Genomic DNA, 21,552 nt, shown 5'->3' with positions numbered 1-21,552 from the left:
ATTACAATCTTATAAAAATATTAAAACCTTTTAAAACTTTTAAAAATCACATTTGACTCTACATTGTATAAAACAATAAACAATAAATATTTAAATAAAAATTACAAAAAAATTAATATTAAGCACATCACAATGTTATATTCAAATTAGTATATGTCTTACAGATTCCAAAACTGGCCAGTATCCTCGAAATCTAATCTAAGTGTAGCTTCATATGTACATATTTACAAAAAAGCCTCTCACCACATAATTTATTTGTGCTCAACTGTCCCAACATAAGTACATGTGTCCCAAGACAGATGTACGTATCATTACCAGTCCTTGAACTTAGTAGGGTAAATCCTGCTTGCTAGGATAGGTACTGCAGAGAGTTTGTTAGTTTTAGGTCTGACAGATCATGTCTGATGTGCTGCTCCCCTCTCTCCTTTAGATGAGGGCTATGAGATCTTGTCCAACTTGCCTGAGAGTGTTGTATACGCTTGCCGGCCCTGCTGTGGTAGTGACAAGGCCAAGTGGCGTGAGGTCCTCAGCTTGGAGCTGCGCAAGAGCCTCCGGCAGGTGCTTCAGGGACTAATGAGCTCCAAGTGTGCCACCTCATTGCTCCAGTGCACACAGGTATGGTTTCAGAGTCATCTATAAGCCCTATCCTCCCCCTTTGTTTTCTCTAGTTTTGCATGCAAATATCATAGTCAGAGCTTGGGAAAGTTCTGTTTTGGACTACAACTCCCAGAATCATCCAGCTACTGCTTTTCAGGCTTTGGTTGTATTGAAAGAGATAATCTTGGCCCAACTACAGCTACTTGAGACCCGTTCTTTGACATTCCATGTTTGGGCTGAATGTGTTCAGATAGCAAATCTGTTTGGAACCTGAGTCCCCATTTACAACTCAAGAGAAAGTTGCCCTTTATTTTAAGAGGACAGAAGCCAAACTCGTAAAGTTCTGGATACACGTCAGCCTTGAACATTTGTTTGTAGAGAGATCTTGTAGCACCTTTGAGACTAACTGAAAGAAAGAAGTTGGCAGCACGAGCTTTCATAGACTTTGAAGTAGACTGAAGTCTACAAAAGTTCATGCTGCCAAATTCTTTCTTTCAGTTAGTCTCAAAGGTGCTACAAGATTTCTCTACATACTGTTGATTCTACAGACCAATATGGCTATATTTTCGAGTTCTACCTCCTTGAACATTTTGTTGTTGTTGTTGTTGTTGTTGCTGTGTACCTTCAAGTCTTTTCTGATTTGTGGTGACCCTAAGATCTTCTATCTCCATATCATCGAGTTTTCTTGGCAAGATTTGTTCAGAGGAGTTGGGAGTGAGTTGGGAGGAGTGAGTGGCGATTGGGATGAGAATCATTGCATAGCACAGTAACTATGGCACTGACACATCCATAACTCCCTAACATTTCCAGCCAGTGTTTTAAAATAGAGAGTGGAATAAATTATTTTTAAATAATTCATTACTCATATATTAATATTATATTAAAATTATATCTTAATGGTTCAGTAACTGTCCAGAAAAATGCTCTGCCTGACACCAAAACTAGAAAATTACTTTTAGAGGATTTCAACTCTGGGACTTCCCCAACCAATAGAGTTGTAGTCAGAAAAGTACTGTTCTCTTCCAAACTCTTCCTGAAGCTAAACAAAAATGAAAATAGTCTTCTTACGGTAAATGCCATACATTCAGAATGGTGAAAGGGTCTCTGCAGCAGAATTCAGACCAGAGTAGGTCTCAGCACACCATTCTTCTCACCCCTTTGCTTGGATTTTCAGTGTTGCCCGGATGATGGTGTGAAGGTTCACCTGGGGCCCTGTGACCTACGCACTGTCAACAAGCTTTTTGAACAGGGTCACTACTCATCTGTGGTGAGTGTTGGGAGCAGGGGTTCCAGGGTGGAGCTGCTGTATAGGAGCTTAGCTTCTTACCTCAGCTGAGCTTCTTTCTCTCTCTGCAGCACAGCTTCAATGAGGACATGGTAGGAGTCCTGTTGTGGCAAACAGAGGATCAGCAGAACAACCTTACTGCAAAGGCACTCTATCTTGAGGTACTCTCTATGACCTGGATTGGTGGCATGGGTGTTGTTGAGGGAAATGAACTTGAGAGGGAAATGAAAGCAGGAGTTTGTGCGCACGTGTACATGTACACCCATGTAGTCTGGCCTGGAGTACTGTCTCCCCTGCTATAATAATTTTGTGATCTCTTTTTTTCTTCTTTCCAGCTAATGGGAAAGTTCTTCAGCTGGTTTGATGCTCAAGATGCAAAGCACTGGACTCATAACAGCACCCTTCCCAAGTAAGTGCTCAAAGGCTGAGACTGTACAGTCTCATAGAGCCTTTGTGGCTGAAGAGTGGGGTATAAATACGCTTAAGTAAATAAATAACAAATATAATGTTCAAGGTTTATTAAAGGCACTAAGTTGGATGCAGTACTTAGCAGGTTAGTGCTGTTTGGGCAGGGGACAGGGAGGTTTGAGACCCCAGATGTATTGCAAATTGTATGAGATTTTCCATCTATAACATTCTTTTCTGTAGTGGAAAAAAGGTGGGATATATATAGAATTAATAAGTAAGAATAAAGGAGAATATGGGACTTCCTACATTTAGAGTTTCTGTAGAGGGGTTTGGGGATTAAGAAAGAGTCTTTTGTGTTTTCTGTCCAAACTCTTGGAAAAAGCTATATAGGTGGTTGTCCTTAAAAATATCAATTACTGCGAGAGAATGGAATGGGGCTTGCTTACATCAGGGGAATGTGGTATACACAGCTCAACTTACTTTTCATTCATATAGTACATTTTTTTAAGCAAAGTTATTCTTAGCCCAACCTGTATCTTCACAACAATCTTGCAAAGTGTGTTAAGGTTTGTACTTTATAGAGGGGAGTGTGAGACCAACAGATGAGAGGCCAAGTTCACCCAGTGTATCTGTGTCCCTCTCAGTGCCAAGAAGACAAATGCCTCTTTACTGAACCACATGTTCTGTGGTTGATTTTAGTCTCTGTTCTTCCTCCTGCACCATAAAATTCAATTTCTGGCTTCAAGCCATTACTACTGTTGCCCTGGCCAGTCCTTTTTCAGTCCTTGACAGGAGAATGTTCATGTTTGGGGGATAGGAAAGTACACATATGAACGAAAGGAAGTGCAAAAAAAACATGTGCTTGTCTGATCATAGAATTAGCTGCTCTCTTAAAGTGAAACTCTTTGGAATGGCGTCTGCAGCACCTGATGTTTCCTATCTTTTCCCCTCCAACAGTGGCATGCTTCCCAATGCTGTCTTGCCTCCTTCCTCTGACCACATCTATGCTCAATGGAGGCACTCGGAGGAGGTCATCCCAGTTACTAATAGTCATTTGACTTACACTGTTCCTGAAAAAATGGGTAAGGCTCTGCTAAAAAGGTCTTCAGAGAAAGGTGGTATTTCAGTGCATGAATATTACCTTGGGTTTTATACTTGTCAAGGAGGGCTTTGGCTGTTGGATTTCCATTCACAGTGAATGTAACAGTACCAGCCAGGTCAGACCACTTGTACATCCCGTCTAGTGTTAGTTGGCAGGAACATTTTTGTTAGGACTCTGGAAAGATATGATCAGGAAGGTTTACAGCAAAGCAAATCTGACATAATAGGCATTACTGAAACCTAGTGGGATGAGTCTCATGATTGGAATGTATTAATAGAGGGGTATAACTTATTTCACATGTTCCCCGACCTTTCTCATTGGCTCACAGCACAGTTCTCTGGACTTTCAGCCAGGGGTCTTTCTCAGCTGTGTCTGAACATGAAAAAGATTGAAACTGAACCTTCTGCATGCACAGTACTTTTTTTTATTTATGGAGCTCTTCTACCCACCCCATTATAGCACTATGATTCTACTTTAACTTCAAAGGCAACGTCGTATGGAATCTTGGAGTATATAGCTTGGATTTCTCTTCCTAAGAATTCTAAATACTTATTACCAAACTGCATATGCCAGAATTCCCTAGGATCAAGCCATAGCAATTAAAGTGTAATTGTAGCACTTTGTGTCCTGTAAAAGGGTCCTTGCTTGAGGCATGTCATTATGTGTTGCCTCAGTCTTCTCTTATTCTCTTTTTATGAATGATCTACTCTTTTCTAGAATACTTTATCTGATTGGCTATTTATGGGGCTTTTGCCCTTCAGCAGTTGGAATGTAGTGCCTCAGTTTCCACACCTCCTTTCCCTGCAGCTCTGAAAGATGAAGATCACACCTCAATGCAGCAACCATTGGCTGACTCTGAGGACAAGAGACAGTGTGTCCTGTGCCTCCAGTATGGTGATGCTCCCTCCAAGGTAAGGGTGGACCCTATAAAGAAGAAAAGAGCCCAACTTTATCTAGGTATATCCATTTTATTAGACATCTAGTCCAGCATACTGTTTCTTACAGTAGCCAACCAGATGCATTAGGAGATGTCAACAAGAAGAACTTGAAGATGAGAGCCCTTTGCCATATTTAGAGATGTGCTAACTCTGATCCTGGAGGTAGCACATAGCTTATCATTGATGATAAACCAAAATAATTAGTAACCACCAATGATAGATGAAAATCATCCAACTCACTGGATATTGGTATTCACTTCTCTCTCCCTGAGCCTCACTTCATGGCATCTGGAATAGGGAAAGAGGTTGGGGACCTCCAGTTTGTTGGCTTTCTATGCTGTGGCAGAATGATAATAGTTTTAAAAGTGGGATTGAAAAGGGGCAGCATATCCAGTTTCTTGGGTTCTGCTTTGTTTTAGGTAGACTAGGGTTTGCATCTCATGCAGCTCCCTTTTGATGGGTAGGTTTCACTCCTCCCTCTTAACACAAGTTTTTGGCCTCCCTTCCAGGATGCAGGCAGGTTACTGTACATTGGCCAAAATGAATGGACTCATGTCAACTGTGCTATCTGGTCAGCTGAGGTCTTTGAGGAGAATGATGGCTCCCTAAAGAATGTGCATGCTGCTGTGGCCCGGGGTCGGCAAATGGTAAGTAGGGATTGTCTCTCAGAAGTAAAGAGTGGTTCCTATTGCTATCACACCATTGGGGAATCTCCTTCAAGCAAAACCTGTGACGAGGCAGGATTTATGAAAACCTTGTAGTACACTTAAAAAGAGATTCTTAGCATGGAGAATTCTGTTCCAGTTTTTGAATTCTTTACTTAATCCACAGATGCACAGCCCTGCAGATGTAAATTCAAGTCTGCTGTAATACTATTTGGCTGTGTTGTGAGCAATCCCTAAATTATTAATCTTAACAAATAACTATAAATCTAAGATTGCTTTGTTGACCTTAAATCAGCTTTCTATAGCTGATTCTGCCAGCATACAGCCTGAGCAAATAGACATCCATGTTCAAGGATCTACTGCTCCCCCTTCACAACAACCCCAAGGTGTGGAGTAGAGTCCATTACTTACATAAACATTCACAACCTTTTGTTATACATCAGCGATTATTATGTAAAACCCTCAAAGTACCTAGTGGAGGTACACAAAGACCAGCTGAATATTCATATTTCACTGTAAAGCACACTGTGGTTAGGAGAGAAGTGACTAACCAGTATAATCATGGCAGAGATGGCTTTTAAAATCTTTCCATTTTACTTGCTATGGTTAAACTGTTGGGGGCCAGTAACTCTTGCCAATTTCCAGCAAATCCTCCAAAGACTTACTAATGGATACCAGCCTGCAGTTTGTCCACCTCCAATTCATTGTGAGATTGGTGGTGGGAAATGAAAGGAAGGAATGAAAAGTTTGGCAGGGACAAGAGGTGCATGTATGTTCATGAGCTTACATTGTACAGTTACCCAGTACAGCTGGATGGATCCTTGGTGAGGTCTCTACTCTCTGGAAGGAAGTCAAGTTAAAAGGGGTGTTTCTTTGATGGGAAGAGAAGTCATTCAAATCAGATTGGGAAGGAAAAGAAACGGAGCTATATGGGGTGTTTCTTTGATAGGAAGAGAAGGCTTTCAAATCAGATTGGGAAGGGAAATTAGTGGAGCTAAAACGGATGTTTCTTTGATGGGAAGAGAAGGCTTTCAAATCAGATTGGAAAACACTCTCTCTCTCTCTCTCTCACACACACACACACACACAGGCACGAAGAGTGGGGCATCACAGAAGTGGTTGTTTCAGGGCCTTTCTAGGCAGTATTAGTGTAATGACCCATATATAAGTCGACCCAGGATTTTAGGGTCAATTTTGGGGGCATAAATTTCTTGACTTATAGTTGGGTATATACAGTAATTCAAAGCTGTAATTTTTGTTGCTGTTACACCACTGACTTGCCTTCACTTCCTTTTAGCGCTGTGAGCATTGTCAACGTAATGGGGCCACAGTTGGCTGCTGCCTCTCTACATGTGTCAGCAACTACCATTTTATGTGTGCTCGCTTCCGCCAGTGCACTTTCCAGGATGACAAGAAAGTCTTCTGCCAGAAGCATGTTGATCTTCTGGATGGGGCGGTAGGTGTTGTGGGAGATGCATGGGGAGAAGGGTGGCGGGGCTTCCTTTTGTCTCATGGGGTGAGTGGATTATGGCTGGTTATGTTCATTAGGCCTGACATCTTGAAAGCTGGAGTTCTGAAGAATCCATAGTTACCGTCAAGCAAAATCTTCAGTTATGTTATTTGCCCTGTAGGAAATTGTTGCTGAAGATGGGTTTGATGTCCTGCGCCGTGTCTATGTTGACTTTGAAGGAATCAGCTTCAAGAGGAAATTTATGGTGGGCCTGGAACCAGACACCGTCAACATGATGATAGGTAATTTTGGTCTGGTATAGACATCAAGATATGGGGAAAGAGTTGAAGGCTGCCACATGATTTGGCAGTAGAAGTCATCTTACTCCTAATGCCTTGCTCTGAGGAAGGACCACACAGAACAAGGCATTGGGCCTGGGGATGTAGCAGCAGTATGTGGGGTGATAGGCAGCAGGTACTGCAGCCATTCAGAGGAACATGGCAGGTGGTCCTTTATACTGTGGATGGGAGGGGGAGCACAGTCTGCTGCCTGAGCCATATTGCTCAGAATGCCTGATGCTAACTAACTGTGGCTGAGGAGTACAGCATGTGTTTTGCATGCAGAAAGCCCTAGGTTCAGTCCCTGACATCTCAGGTAGGGCTAAGAGCCACTGCTAGTCACCATAGTCAAGTACTGAGGTAGATGGAATAATGGTCTGACTTGCTAGATGACAGCTTCTTGTGTTCTTTTTACAGGAAAGGCTGTAGCTCAGTGATAGAGCACGTGATTTGCATGCAGAAAGTCCCAGGTTCAGTCCCCAGCGTCTCCAGGTAGGGCTGGGAAAGTCCCCTGCCTGAGACCCTGGAGAGCTACTGCCAGTCAGTGTAGAGACTATAAAGCTAGATGAGCCGATGGTCTGACTTTGTATAAGGCAGCTTCATATGTTTGTGTCTGCTCTGTAACAGCTACCAGAAGGGCTAGCAAATAAATTGTGGTACCTGAGGCAGAAAATCCAATAAGTCTTCCCCATCTCTTACCCACATACATTGTAATTCAGGAGTAGGCAACCTGGTACTCTTCAGATGTTTTGGACTACAACTCCTGTTGGGGATTTGCAGGAGGTATAGCCCCAAAATTCTAGAGGTCACCAGGTTGCCTAGCCCTACACTAATTATCATGGGGCATCATCCATGGGGACATTCTTCAGAGCTTCACACATAAGAATTTATTAGAGGTTTTTGCCCAGTAAGTCAGACACATCTGTTGCATTCTGCCTCTGCAGTCTTACTGACACCCCAAATGCACCACATGGTGCAAATGTCTTGCCCCTTTGCCTTGGCCCTAGGCCATTTCTGGATAACAGGTACTTTGGTGCTCACTCTGTATCTATCCATTTCAGGTTCTATGAAGATAGACAGTTTGGGAATGCTGACAGACTTGTCGGATTGTGAGGGACGCCTCTTCCCTGTAGGCTACCAGTAAGTATCAGATTCCAAGTTGATGCCCATCTTTGTTGTAAAAACATCCTGTAATGCTGTCTTGGGATCTTCACCTGGCGACCCAAGATTGGGGGCTGGATATGAGTGCGGCTGGACTCTTCCTTTCATACCAGCCTACTTTAAAATTCTTTACCAGCTGTGGGAGTCTATAGACTATTCACAATCTTCCTTTGTCTCTAAATTCTACAGTGGGGCTAGGAAGCCTTTAGCTGAGGAGCCCCATCAGCCCCAGCCAATATGGCCAATGATCAGGATATATTGAAGATGATAGTTCAAAACATCTGGAGGGCACCTGATTGGCAGAGACAGCAGTGCAGTTTTCTGTTTAATTATGGGTCCCCTTTGGCTGCTTGAGCATTATATCTAGTGAAAGTGATAACAAGGAGTCTTCTAGCACCCTAGGACTAGTATGTTTTATTTGCTGCAAGTCTTCATGAGCATCAGTCCACTTCATCAGATGCAATGGGTTATTGCCCCATTTAGGTGAGTTGTGCTGTCTGTATTCCCACTCAGCTACTTTTTGTTGATGTCTACTGTTCAGTTGATTATTACAGTTTGAACCTTTTACATTTCTTTTCCTTCTGGCCCCACTGATTACCTTGTCCCACCCACAAGTATTCCTCTGGAGGCTCAGTTCCTTTCTCTTGTGACTTGAATAGGCTTTCCATCAGCATATGTGTACTATTCAGGTTATATATGCTAGTCTGTCTGGGTTATCTGTTCTAGACTGTCTGTTATTGACAAACTGCTGTCTGTTAATTAACACTGTCAAGGAAATGATTGATGTTTTTACTTTTAGCTTTTCAGTTCCCTTGCATCCCTTACCTCATGTTTATAATAATCTTCCAACTGAGTCAATACTCCCTTCATCTGATAAAATTGACACTAACCAATAAAACTTGTTAGTTTTTAAGGTGCCAGAAGACGCTTTTATTGCAGCAAACACAACCATCCCCTCCCATGTTTGCAGTGAAAGTGATGTTGACATACCAGTTTGGAAGAACAACATTTTTAGATTGTTTAAACCATATCAATTTACTGGGTATGAAGATATTATAGAAGAGAGACTGGCATGAAAACTCACTTAACACGGATTAAGTTGCCCTTTGCAAGATTTCAGTTTTATTTTATTTTTAAATGACACACATATACATGGATCTCTTGTGAATTAATATATAATATCTACATTAGCCATGTGAGCTCTCAAATCTTTAAATTAAAAGTTGAAGACATTTTTCCTGAAAATTTCCCACCACCCTACTCAGTTGCCTCTAGTGATTTTAATGAATTTAAATGATTATTTTTGTTTTATCACTATTTAATTGTTTTCTATTTGATCTTACTGTCTTTTGTGGGTTTTAATACTGTTGTAAGATAAACTGCTTTGGCATTTCAGGAATAAAGAATGGTAGAGGAATGTCATCACCCTAATTTAAAAAGGTCTAAATCCATTGTTAGTCCCATCCAGAGTAGTGACAAAACACTAAGCTCTCCAGTCTCATCATTTGATCATAGTTTCTCACCCAGTAAATGTTTGTACCATTGGTAAGGAATCTATGGTTTGCCTAATGTTGGCTCCAGTTCCCATCATCTTTGATAAATGCCTATGCTGGCTGGGACTGATAGAAACTAGAGTACAGCAACATCTACATGACCATTGGTTCTCTTTAACAGTCTTCCTTAGCTGAACTAATACACTCTTAGAATCCATGCAAAAGGAAGAGCTTGACTTCATCAGTTGCCATGCAGATTCTTTTAAAAAAACCCATAAATAAGTCAAGAGATTGTGTCTCAGGAATCTTAATAAAACTGTACTATACCCAGAGAAACTTGCAGGTGAAGCAGATGAGTGGCAAGAAGTGACATCTGGCCGCTCCAGACGCAATTGGGCCACAATCAGCTTGGGACCATAGCGACCACACGACCAGCTCCCAAAGTGGGCTACTCCTGTGGTCCCAAACAGGTTGCTGGCAGGAGTGGATTTTTTCTGCTTCTTTTTCTAGTGGCTTTGGGCCACCTTTGGTGGCTTCAGAACGGCTTTGGGCTGCTTTAGGGGCATGTGTCATCTGAATGCTACATCCATGAAGCAACCAGAAGCTGCTTTTGATCTTATTAGCATTTGTGATCTACCTTTCTTTCAGAGAGCAGGTATGTCTCTAGGACAGAGATAGGTTTCCTGATTGTCAGGTTGGGTAGAACAGTAGATCTCAGCCATTGATCCTCCAGATGTTTTGCATTACCATTTATCTCAGCTAGTATGGAAGTGGTCATGGAATATAGGAGTGGAAATCCAACAGAGAGACAAAGTTTGAGAACCAGTGCATTAGAGCAGATAGCTACATAGCTCCCAAAGGCCAATATTGAGCCAACATTGTTTTTATTCAAGGTGCTCCCGGATGTATTGGAGTACAATGGATGCTCGTAGGCGGTGCTGGTATAAGTGCCGTGTCTTGGAGTATCGCCCGAAGCAGAGCCAGGAGGAGCAAGATGCATCAGGAGAGCAGGAAGAGAACCACACTATTGTCCACAGTCCTGCATCAGGTAAGCCTGGTCTGACTTTTTAGCAAGGCATGTTTTGGAAGAGGATCATCTCATCCCTCTCCTCCCTATATGATATGGCAGTATTATGGCTATAAGTCGACCTCATGGGTTTTGGGACCAAAATTATGCATTTTGATATGACCCATAGATAAGTCAAGGGTAAATCTTAAGGACATCTAACAAATGATGTAAAGGACAAAGCAAAGGAAAACAATGCCAAAGAACTTATAAAATTCCAGCAAGCATAACTGTTTATGCTCACGCTAAAGGCTGGATGAATGAGAATAGAAGGGGTCAGTAGTTCCAGTACAGATTATATTCTTGCCTTTCACCAGGGGATGGTTCTTTTTTAAATAAGAATTAAAGTACAGTACTCACATTGACCCATGGATAAATTGACTCATGTTTCTTGAGTCAATTTTTTTCACCTAAATTTCTAGACTTATACATGACTATATACAGTAAGTGGTTGTTTTGACAGCAGCTGACAGTGTGAGAGAATAGAAATCCTTTTGGGCCACATCTGCTATTATCTACTTTCTTAGGGCAAAGGGTGAGAGATAATTTTTGTGGACTGTTTAAAAAGTACCATGCATGTCAGTAGTGTGGTATACATTATACCTATTTCATTTTTATTTTTATAGTAACAGAAACGACAACAGATGCAGATATTTTTTGAAATTCAATTACTTTGAATAGTTGATGTGTTACAGATGGATTGTTAGATAGGGACGTTTGCAGATGTGTGATTTTATGTGTAATAAGATTAATAAAATTCATTTTAAAAAATAGTGTGCGAAAAATAGACTTGAAATTATGAGGGCAGTATTTTATCTAGAACTCCAAAGCTGGTATATGGTGGGAGGTTGAGCTAGGGTTTCCAGTGGTCAGAGAAAATGGCTTCAGCATCCTAATGTGTTCCTTGCCCTTCTAAGTTCCAGTCCAGCACTCTGACAACTCACATTGGCTTTTTGCATAATGCTGGGCTTGTGTGCCATGCTACCATTAGGTATTGCATTAGTCTTACTTTTTTATATGATTCATCAGCCCCGTTTCCAAATGACAATGGGCTCTCAAATTTAGTTGTTACCATAGTAATAGAAGCCAAATCCTGATTACCAAAAGGGAAATCCAATTTCCATTTTGCTAATCAGCAAAGTGATTCCTGTCCGTACTGCAAAGGAAGCACTCTTGTTCTTTGAGCCAGGGACCATAACTCAATGCATGCAGGTTCAGTTCCGGTAAAAAGCACCTGGAGCATGTGAGATGAGACCAGCAGGACAAATTGTTGACCTGGTCAGAAACAGTTTCCTTTGTTCCTTTTGCCATGTTCTGTCTCTGATGTTCATGCTGTTGTTTTCAGATTCAAGTATAGGAGACAAGTGTCCTCAGGATGCACCCACTTCCATGCCACCCCTGGAGCATCACTCTCTTGCCCAGACTCCTGGGCCTCTGCCACCCCCGGAACCTGCTGCCTCCAAGCCTAAATCTCTCACTGGAGCTCGCATCAAAGTGCCCAACTACTCCCCTACTCGGAGGCCCATCAGTGGCGTGTCATCCCGCCCGTTGCCATCCCCTGGTGTGTACATTAAGTGGTGCCTGCAACATATGTGTTAGATTTGGGAAATGATGATAAAATGATGGCTATAAGAGAGTGGTTGGGAATCTGTAGCCCTTCTGCATTTCCAGTCTCATCCTCTGGATTTCATCATTGTTTCTTGGCTTCCCGGCTGTTGCAAGGGCTTTTTCCTATTCTAAAAGGTTGAAAATACTCTCATAAGGCTTTGTTATTGACTGAATTTGATTAATTTTTAAAATGTCAGTCCTGCCTTTCTCCCAGCATGGGATTCAAGGCAGCTTACAGCAAGGTGGAAATAAAACAGGCCTATAAAACTGATGATTAAAGAAAGACAAAATATAAATACAATTCAACAAGTGATCATACCAAAGCACCATTAATTTTGCAGGTGTTTTTTGTCCTACCTTTTTGCCTGTTGCCCACCCACCAATGGAATGTGCCCCCCAGTAACTTCTGTGAAATTGAATTCACCCCTTGGGCTCAAATGTGCCCCCCAGTAACTTCTGTGAAATTGAATTCACCCCTTGGGCTCAAAATAGTTTGCAACCCTTGCTGTATCCATATCATAGTCTTTGTTTTAGTAGTGCATTCCTAATGCAGATGCCTGCCTTGATGCTTTGCGTAGCCCGTGCAGTCAGTTACATTCAGTCAATCTTATTAATGTGTTGTTATTGTTGTTGTTTTAATTTTCTTCCCTTCTTATTTCTGCAGGGAGTGCATCTTCCATGTCTCATCACATCTTGACTGTGGGTGATCCAGATTTCCCTCCTCCACGCCGTACTCAACGTCTCAGCCCCTTGTCCCCTAGCAGTGTCCTCCGGACCCACTGGTCCTCGTTTCCACCTCAAGCCACAGCTAACAGGACTAGTCCCCCCAGCACCTCTCTCAGGGCAATGCCTTCCCTCCCAGACAATTCTACAGCTGGGAGTGAATTCAGGCAAAATTCTACCTCTGATGGGCAGCGGACCTCACCTACCTCACCCCCTCCTTCATCTCCACCTGTGCCGCCAGAGCTGGCTTTTGAGCTCAATGTCTCTGACCTGGAATTTGATGATAGCCTCCTGGACGAGCCTTTCCAGGAAGAAGAGCTGGAAGTACCACGGACAAGTCCCCCCTCACCTAGCCTGGACCTGCCCCAGTTGGATGAGCTGGGTGATGGTGAGAGTGAGGAGGAAGGCGAGGCCAGCCGATACTTTCGCTTCCCACGCACAGTGGTGACGCGAGAGTCACCTCTCCCCTCTTACCCTCTGGATCTCCCCTTGCCCCACATTAACCAGCTGGACGGCATAGATGATGGCACTGACAGTGAAGCCGATGCAGCTGGGGGACACCCCCCTGCCAAGGGCAAACAAGCTGAGCCAAGGGTTGAGTGCGAACTGGCTGGACCTGCTCCTGCTCCTGAGGACTTGCCTTCTGACATTGTGGACTTTGTACTAAAGAACATGGATGACCCTGAGAGTAAGGCCCCACTGCCTTCCTGTCTCAGTCCAGTGCCACTGCCTCCAGCACCTGCTACCTCCACTAGCCTCAATGGCACTGAATCAGCCCACCACAACCCTGCCCCAGATCTGACCCCAACTGTAACCCTTAGTTGTGCTCAGGTGCCAGGCATCCCTGAGGTAAAAGTGCTGGGACCTGAGGGGCAAAAGCCTAGTTCCAGAATCATTCTTGTGAATAAAATGGGACAGATGTGTGTAGAAGTGCATGGTGAAGAAGGCGTTCTGAACTCACAAGATGGGGAGCAGGCCTCCAGCTGCGATGCCAAACTGAACCCACCACCACCACCCACACCTGCACCCAGCCTTGGCACAGTCATTTTACGGGCACCTCTGGGCCTGACTCCAAACTCATTGCCCACTTGGACCATTCGAGGTCCAGTACTCAGTATGGTGCCCATGGTGAATGTTGTGGGCACCACACCTCAAGCTGTTGGTGGTGGGCAGTTGGCACTGGGTACTCCAGCTTTGGTAACACCCTCTCTGGGTCTCCAGCAGACCTGTCTCTTTCAGCCTGTGGCTGTGAATTCTGGCGTGCTGAGCATTCCTGGTTTGATGTCCTTGCCTGGTCCCCGCCCAGCCATCCGGGTCAAGAGAGTTTCCACATTTGTGGGAAATGTACCCGTCAAGAAGGTGAAGCTGGATGGAGTCAATGAAGAGGAGCCATTGTCTGTGTCACCTACAGTTATTCCTGATCACTTGGCTAATAACTGCATTTCCGACAATACTGTGGGCTTTGGGTAAGGACAGGCATCACTAGTTCCCCCATCCCCAGTTCCTCCCAGGTTCATAATGCAATGATTGTCTTTTAAAAACAAACCAGTATTATTCTAAAATAACTTTATAGTGGTTAAATAGTCAACTAGCTCTTCTTTAATGTCTTGTAGATTGTTGTGGCCAAGCCAGAAGAGAGAATTAGGGGACATCTGAAGGCTGGGAGATGTTTGTTTTTGGAAAATCAAATACTGGTTGTTTGGTTTTGGAAACTGTGATCCAAAAATGAACTGTTCCTACTTTTGCTGCACCTTAAGGAAGGCCCAGCGACCAAATCCTATATCTGCATGGGACTTTGTGAGAGTCACATGTACTGTTTACCAGTTCTCTGGGATATAGGTGATAGACTGTTTAAGAACTGTTGATGGTAAGGGGTGTGTGTGGATTCTCCCTAACTAGAGATCTTCAGGCAGAGTTTGTACAGCTGTCTGTTAAAAATCCTGCATCAGGAAGTAGTGTGGATTATAGGCAGCCCATGGTGTCCACGGGAGATCCATTTCCCCCCCTTGCAGGTACTCAAATCTGTGGGTGCTCAAGTCCCCAATGATGGCATGTGCATGCAGCCCCCATTGTGCCCAATGGTGGCGTGGCCATGTGCACACACCTCCATTTGGGACAATGCAGCTTGCATCCACAGATGCTTGAATCAGCATATGGCAAGTCCACAGCTACCAACTGTACAAGTTATTCCAACTCTATAATTCTAATTTTTTTAAAGTAATTTTTTTTCAATGGAGACAACACCCTGTGGCTGGCCTTGCTGGCTTTTGAAGAAAATGCTGATGAGAGGAGCCATAGTGGTCATGAAAATTGTTCTTCCAAGTTTCCAACTCCACTTTGATGAATGGTGGGGTTGTGCTGGGTAAATGCTGGTATATCTTATAATCTTGAATTGGGTTTTTATTTCCAGTGGAACATCCAGACAGATTTTTCTTCTTATCTGATAAGATATCTCAGATGGTAAATCATCCTTCAGTCCTGTATATTGGAAGCAGAGGAAGGAGGTGCAGCAAACCATGTTCTGATCTCTAAATGAACAATTGTTTGCCTTAGTTTCTTACAGTTGTGTGACAAGAGAACAACTGCACCAGGCTGTGTCCTCATGAGTTTCTAAACCAGCTTTCTTCTTTCAACAGCAACTTGGTTTCCACTTTGGACTCCTCCCACAGACATGTTTCTTAGACTCTTTGCATGCACACATTAATTTGAATCTCTTGATCTACAGCATTGGGAGGGTGCGGATGAAGACTCCCACGACAAAGGGTGTTCTAGACCTGGATGAGCTTAAAGAGGAGACAGACACTGTTGGAGAGAGTGAGCTGTGAGTATCAGGTTGGGCCCCCAGGAATCCTTGTTTCCTGAGGCTGTTTAAATGTTTGATGAAAATACAGTGTTTATGCAGGTGTTTTCCACCTGATGAGAATTTTTCTGTTTTATTTTCCTTCTTAAATATGGTAAAAAAAAATTAAGTTTTCTACATATGAGATGTGAATTTTAAGAATTTTACTAGGTACACAAATACTAATACATAAATACTTGCTTAGTGTGGCTCGTAACTCCCCTCTGTGCCTCTGCAGTTCCCCAATGGAGCATTCCCCTTGTTTGGGAGCATTGCACTCCTGTCCTGGAAGCCCAGAACAGAACCAGGAGCCTCTCTTGGAACCAGCATGGCATAGATATGCAGGTACAGGTATGTCTTCATGTTAGGAATGGAGTAGTCATTGTTCAGCCAGAAGGTTGTGGCCCAGCTCCTGATACTTTTTATCCAGGGATAAAAACTTTTTACCCAAGGATAAAAAGTACCTATATTCCCTGCTCAGTTGATTTCTCTTCAGATGTAATTTGGTTCCGTTGAGAGAAGTCTCTACTCCCTTTCTTTTAGCTCCTTACCCCAATAGAAAACCAGACCCCTTCACACTGATTGTAACCAGACACCATAGTTTGATTTCTCTTCAGATGTAATTTGGTTCCGTTGAGAGAAGTCTCTACTCCCTTTCTTTTAGCTCCTTACCCCAATAGAAAACCAGACCCCTTCACACTGATTGTAACCAGACACCATAGTTGAAAGACTTAGCCTTCCTTGCTCTTTTTGCCTCCAGGGGAACTGTCCAGTTCTGATGAGGACAACATTCACCAGGAAGACAAAGAGAATGTGATGCCTCGTAAGACACAACCCCACCTGTGTTTCGAGATCACCAGTGAGGATGGCTTCAACGTGCAGGCTGATACCATTGATGGTGAGACAGCTACATGATCTGAAATTATGCTTGGGTTCTGTAACCTCCCAGCCAGTTGCTATGAGTGACACACTGACATGGACAGTGACACAATGACATGGACAGTGCATTTCTCTTGAGTACCAGCTGCCACAATCTTACACCTGGCTCAAGAAAATTTTAAGTATCTCTGGTCAACAGTGGAGGGCCAGTGTGATGTAGTGATTTGAGTGTTGGGCTACAACTCTGGAGACCAGGGTTCAAATCCTCACCCAAGCATACAAAAACCCACTGGGTTATCTTGGGCAAGTCACAATCTCTTAGCCTCAGAGTATGGTAATGGTAAACCCCCTCTGAAGAAATATGCCAAGAAAACCCTATGAATAAAAAATGATCTGGAGGCTCACAACAGCAACAATGGTGAACATTACCTGATGATGATTTCCAACTACATCACCTCTGCCCTCTCTACACTCAGGTGCCTGGAAAGCTGTTATTGAAAAAGTTCAAGAGGCTCGCATCAATGCCCGGCTCAAACATCTGTCATTTGCAGGTAAGAAACAGTTGTGTCCGGGTTGAGGGTTGGTTAATGCTGTAGAATGGTTTCAGCCCTTGGAGCCAGATGGCCCCATAAGACCAGTCTAGCAGGCTGGATGGCACAGTGTGAAAGGTTTGTCTGAAATCCCTCCCCCGCATCTTCTGGTCCTACCCCTCCCCAGTCCCCATTTTTCACTTCCTTCATGTGTCTTGACAAGGAGAAAATCACTTCCCCCATCTCTTAGCATCCTAATGGATGACAAGGAGCAAAAGATGAAAATATTCCTGCCTGAGAGCAGAAAACAGCCAAGACAGCTATTTCAGAGGAATCTCTGGATTATTTTTTGGGGCTTTGGATTCTCTCTGTAAGAAAGCAGGGCAGATGTGTCTGGGGCTGAATTGTAGGCCTTTGGTTTTCTGGCAGGCATGAATGGTGTGCGCATGTTGGGGATGCACCACGATGCTGTTATCTTCCTGGTGGAACAGCTATATGGTGCCAAGTCCTGCCACAAGTACAAATTTCGCTATCATCAGCATGAAGGTGAGGAGGAAGAGCTGCCCCTCAATCCTCATGGCTGTGCTCGGGTTGAAGTCTATGCCAGGTGAGTATAGCCCTCCTTTTGTTATTTTCCAAATGGTGATGGCTGCATGGTCTCTTGGAGTAGCATGTAGAAAAGTACTGTTAGCCCCAAATTACATCAAGGCATGGCTATCTTTTGCATGATTGTTAATGGCAAAGTAGTTCCTTATGTAGGTTTCAGATGGCATTTGAAGGAGGGTTAGGCAGGGAATCCAGCACCATTTTAACATGGACAGGACTACCTTTATTCTCCAGGAAATGCACCTTTGATATGTTCAATTTCCTGGCCTCACAACATCGTGTTCTTCCTGAGGGAGGCCCCTATGATGAAGAAGAAGATGAAGTACAGCTCAAATCCACCAGGTGAGCGGACATGTCTGGTTTTTGTTGACCTTGAGTTGGGGAAAAGGTGGATGACACAAAGCTGACTTGGTCTCTCTTCATATATAGGCTTAGAAAAACAAGTATTGGGAAAAGTCAATTTTGAACATGACTAAAAAGCATGAGTATATAGTTTTAAATGTCCTACGTTTTTCTTGAATGTCCCATATATTGTGGTATCTTGTCCTCTGTGGTTATGACTTTTGTTCACTCTGGGAAAGAGGGATAAATTGAAATTAATCAGGAATTTGTTTATTTATTGGATTTATGTCCAGCCTTTCTTTCAAATAGAATTCAAGCCAGCTATGAACCATGCAGGATTTTAAAAGGGGCAAATTCTTCTTCTGTAGCTGATTATAGGTCTTCACAGTTCAAAATCCTCAATAGCCAAATAATAATGTTAAACTCAGCAGCAACAACCCCTATTGAGAGTTATGGCTAAGGGAAAAGGAGGGTGGAAAGAGATCAGTTATTTTCAAAAACCCTCTTCTTTCTGGTTTAGTAGACAAATACTTATTTCCCTAACCAGATGTTTTAACCTTGCCTTATATAAAGGTTGATAATGCTTTGGCAGAACACAGCATTAGATCTTTGGCACTAAGGAGGCCGAGTGAACATCTGCATATCCAGGAACTCCCCATAGAAACAGAAAAAGATCTTAAAACCACAATATCAATGAGAGTTCACATATGCCATTCCTACACTCAGCTTCACTTTAAAAGCAGTCTGATTTTTGCTTATTGACTTTTATTGAAAATCTGTCTCAAGTTATTATAATTGTTTAGGCAATCCTGAACCTGACCCCACACAGAGTTTTTCTGGCCTGTTTTTTCTTAGGCGAGCTACCAGCCTGGAGCTTCCCATGGCAATGCGGTTTCGACATCTAAAGAAAACCTCCAAGGAAGCTGTGGGCGTATACAGGTAACGAATCCAGGGCAGTCACTTTGTGTTTTAGTCCTTGTGCTACAACCCAGGGTTTCCTAATTCCTTGAGTAGGCTTGTTCATTTTACTGGCTTCTAACATAAATAAATAAACATAAATCTACCTCTGCTCATTAGTTTGACTTTAGCTTGCTATGTTAATTCTGTTCATTAAGTGTAGTTTTTGTGATATTTCCTCCTTTCCAGGTCAGCCATCCATGGTCGAGGTCTCTTCTGCAAGCGCAACATTGATGCAGGCGAGATGGTTATTGAGTACTCAGGCATTGTTATCCGTTCAGTGCTTACGGACAAGCGTGAAAAATACTATGACAGCAAGGTACTGATGGTCAAGGAAGGATAGGGCCATTCATATAATGGGAAATGACAATGGGACTTGCAGAAGTTGGTGGGGAACGACCTGGAAGAGCTTGGGAAAATTACTCTTTTGGACTACAAAAGAGTTGCAGTTTTAAAAAGAAACTTTTTAGAGCCCTGACTGAGGTCCCTAAATAATTTTATTATTTAATCCTCCTTGTGCTTGCAGGGCATTGGATGCTACATGTTCCGCATTGATGACTTTGATGTGGTGGACGCCACAATGCATGGCAATGCTGCCCGCTTCATCAACCACTCCTGTGAGCCCAACTGTTACTCGCGTGTCATCCATGTCGAGGGCCAGAAACACATTGTGATCTTTGCCCTGCGGCGGATCTTCCGGGGTGAGGAACTGACCTACGACTACAAATTCCCCATTGAGGATGCTGGGAGCAAGCTGCCTTGCAATTGCGGAGCCAAGCGTTGCCGTCGCTTCCTCAACTAAAAGACTTCAGCCCTATCCAGATTTCCCAGAGGCATATGCTGTCCCAGCACCACCCTGATGTTGGGTGGCATGCTGAATGGCATGGAGGGAATTTAACCTCGCCATTCCTTTCCAAGCAGGACTGTCTTATCTCTTGAGTGTAGTCACAGAATTGAGAGTGACTCATCTCCAAGGAGCAACTGCTATACCCCTTTTCTGTGGACTGCAGAAGAAGCTATTGGCAGTGGTCTCGTCGCTTTTGAGTCTGTGGCTTAAAGTTACAATAAGCAGAGATATGGGGCAAGTATAGGATGGGTGACCCTTACTTGTGCCCATCTGCTTTATAGTCCTAATATTCCCCCCCTCCCCTTCCTCATTTATGGGGTAAGAACATCCTTTTAATTTTGTACTTCAGATTTTTGTGATTTCCCCCTTCCCTCGGCATTAGGTTCTCTGTTTAAAAAAGAAAAAAACTTCAGACCCAGGAGGATGTAAATATTTGTACAAATTTCTAAACCTGTTTATTTTCTATGCACTTTTTTATTTAAGATGCTCAGTCAACTCAGATGGTAAAGGGTTGGATTCTTGTTGGTATAATTTTAAATAAAATGCAATTTTGACACGACTGTATTGTGTGGCTTCCATTGGCCTGAAGTTCAGGCTGAAGAGAATTTGTTTTCTACAAGGTGGTGTGCATTTGTGTCTGAAGCCATCCACAAGGGTCATCCAGTCCAACCTATGCAAGAATACAGAATCAAAGCACCCTCAACAGATGGCTATCCAGCCTCCATTCAAAGATCTCCAAAGATGGAGATTCTGCTGCTTTCTGAGGGAGTGTGTTTCACTCTCGAAAGGCTCTTACTGTCAGGAAGTTCCTCCCAATGTTTAGGTGGAATCTTCTGTGGTTTGAGCCCATTGCTCCAGGTCTTATTCTCTTCAGCAGCAGAGAATCATAGGACCTTATCACACTAGCTCAGAAACAGGATTTCAAGTAGATTTAAAGTAGAAAAAACCTGCACATGCAGGAAGTGTATCACATGACATTTCTGAAGTAATGCGAAAATAAACCGAACGTAAAGGTGGGTTTTTTTTTTTTGTCCCCTTTATGTTTGCTATATTTTCGCATTATTTCAGGTTTGCAGCAACGTTGTGTGATAAACCTCCTGCATTTGTGGGCTTTTTCCTACTTTAAATCCTGTTTCTTAGCGGGATTCCTCGAGTGTGATAAGGTCCTTAGAGTTGGAAGAGACCCCAAGGGCCATCCAGTCCAACCCCCTGCCATGCAGGAACTCTCAGAGGACACACACACCCAACAGCTGGACATCCAGTTTAAAGAGCTCCAAAGAAGGAGACTCCACCGCACTCCAAGGAAGGATGTTCATCCCAATGTTGAGGTGGAATCTCTTCTCCTGGAGCTTGCATCCATTGTTCCCGGTCCTAGTCTCTGGAGCAGCAGAAAACAAGCTTGCTCCCTCCTCAACATGACATCCCTTTAAGTATTTAAACAGGGCTATCATATCACCTCTTAATCTTCTCTTCTCCGGGCTAAACATCCCCAGCTCCCTAATGGTTTCCAGACCCATTTTAGTCGCCCTCCTTTGGAAACATGGCTCCAGTTTCTCAATGTTGATTTTGAATTGTGGTGCCCAGGTACAACATTCCAGGTGGGGCCTGACCAAAGCAAAATAGACTGGTACTATTACTTCCCTTGATCTAGACACTATACTTCTATTGGTAGTAGTGTCTAGATTGTGTGAAGTAATAGTGCCACTCCATTCTGCTTT

The 21,552-nt window shown here is 43.2% G+C and overlaps 1 protein-coding gene across 3 annotated transcripts in view; it reads left to right on the top strand.

The window, feature by feature from the left end:
* KMT2B (lysine methyltransferase 2B) overlaps window positions 1-20,393 on the top strand; it is a 63,797-nt gene extending 43,404 nt beyond the window's left edge. For 2 of the 3 annotated variants that reach the window (XM_089478582.1, XM_089478584.1), the window contains exons 16-37: window positions 431-615; window positions 1,772-1,864; window positions 1,954-2,043; window positions 2,218-2,291; window positions 3,248-3,372; window positions 4,200-4,303; window positions 4,840-4,977; window positions 6,293-6,451; window positions 6,627-6,747; window positions 7,845-7,923; window positions 10,331-10,485; window positions 11,849-12,064; window positions 12,776-14,300; window positions 15,560-15,655; window positions 15,912-16,018; window positions 16,434-16,571; window positions 17,029-17,103; window positions 17,512-17,689; window positions 17,923-18,030; window positions 18,886-18,969; window positions 19,177-19,306; window positions 19,514-20,393. In XM_089478582.1, the coding sequence (XP_089334708.1) occupies window positions 431-615; window positions 1,772-1,864; window positions 1,954-2,043; window positions 2,218-2,291; window positions 3,248-3,372; window positions 4,200-4,303; window positions 4,840-4,977; window positions 6,293-6,451; window positions 6,627-6,747; window positions 7,845-7,923; window positions 10,331-10,485; window positions 11,849-12,064; window positions 12,776-14,300; window positions 15,560-15,655; window positions 15,912-16,018; window positions 16,434-16,571; window positions 17,029-17,103; window positions 17,512-17,689; window positions 17,923-18,030; window positions 18,886-18,969; window positions 19,177-19,306; window positions 19,514-19,789 (4,256 nt within the window). In that variant the 3' untranslated portion in view covers window positions 19,790-20,393. Of the gene's footprint in view, window positions 1-430; window positions 616-1,771; window positions 1,865-1,953; window positions 2,044-2,217; window positions 2,292-3,247; window positions 3,373-4,199; window positions 4,304-4,839; window positions 4,978-6,292; window positions 6,452-6,626; window positions 6,748-7,844; window positions 7,924-10,330; window positions 10,486-11,848; window positions 12,065-12,775; window positions 14,301-15,559; window positions 15,656-15,911; window positions 16,025-16,433; window positions 16,572-17,028; window positions 17,104-17,511; window positions 17,690-17,922; window positions 18,031-18,885; window positions 18,970-19,176; window positions 19,307-19,513 lie in introns of all 3 variants that reach the window. The other variant, XM_089478583.1, reaches the window with a different exon arrangement.
* The last annotated feature ends 1,159 nt before the right edge of the window (window positions 20,394-21,552 follow it).

The sequence above is a fragment of the Sceloporus occidentalis genome, unplaced genomic scaffold (assembly GCF_023333645.1).
Source record: "Sceloporus occidentalis isolate IW3139 unplaced genomic scaffold, rSceOcc1.0.p SCAF_13, whole genome shotgun sequence".
Lineage (NCBI taxonomy): Eukaryota > Metazoa > Chordata > Lepidosauria > Squamata > Phrynosomatidae > Sceloporus > Sceloporus occidentalis.
This window is presented reverse-complemented; position numbering and strand designations above follow the sequence as displayed.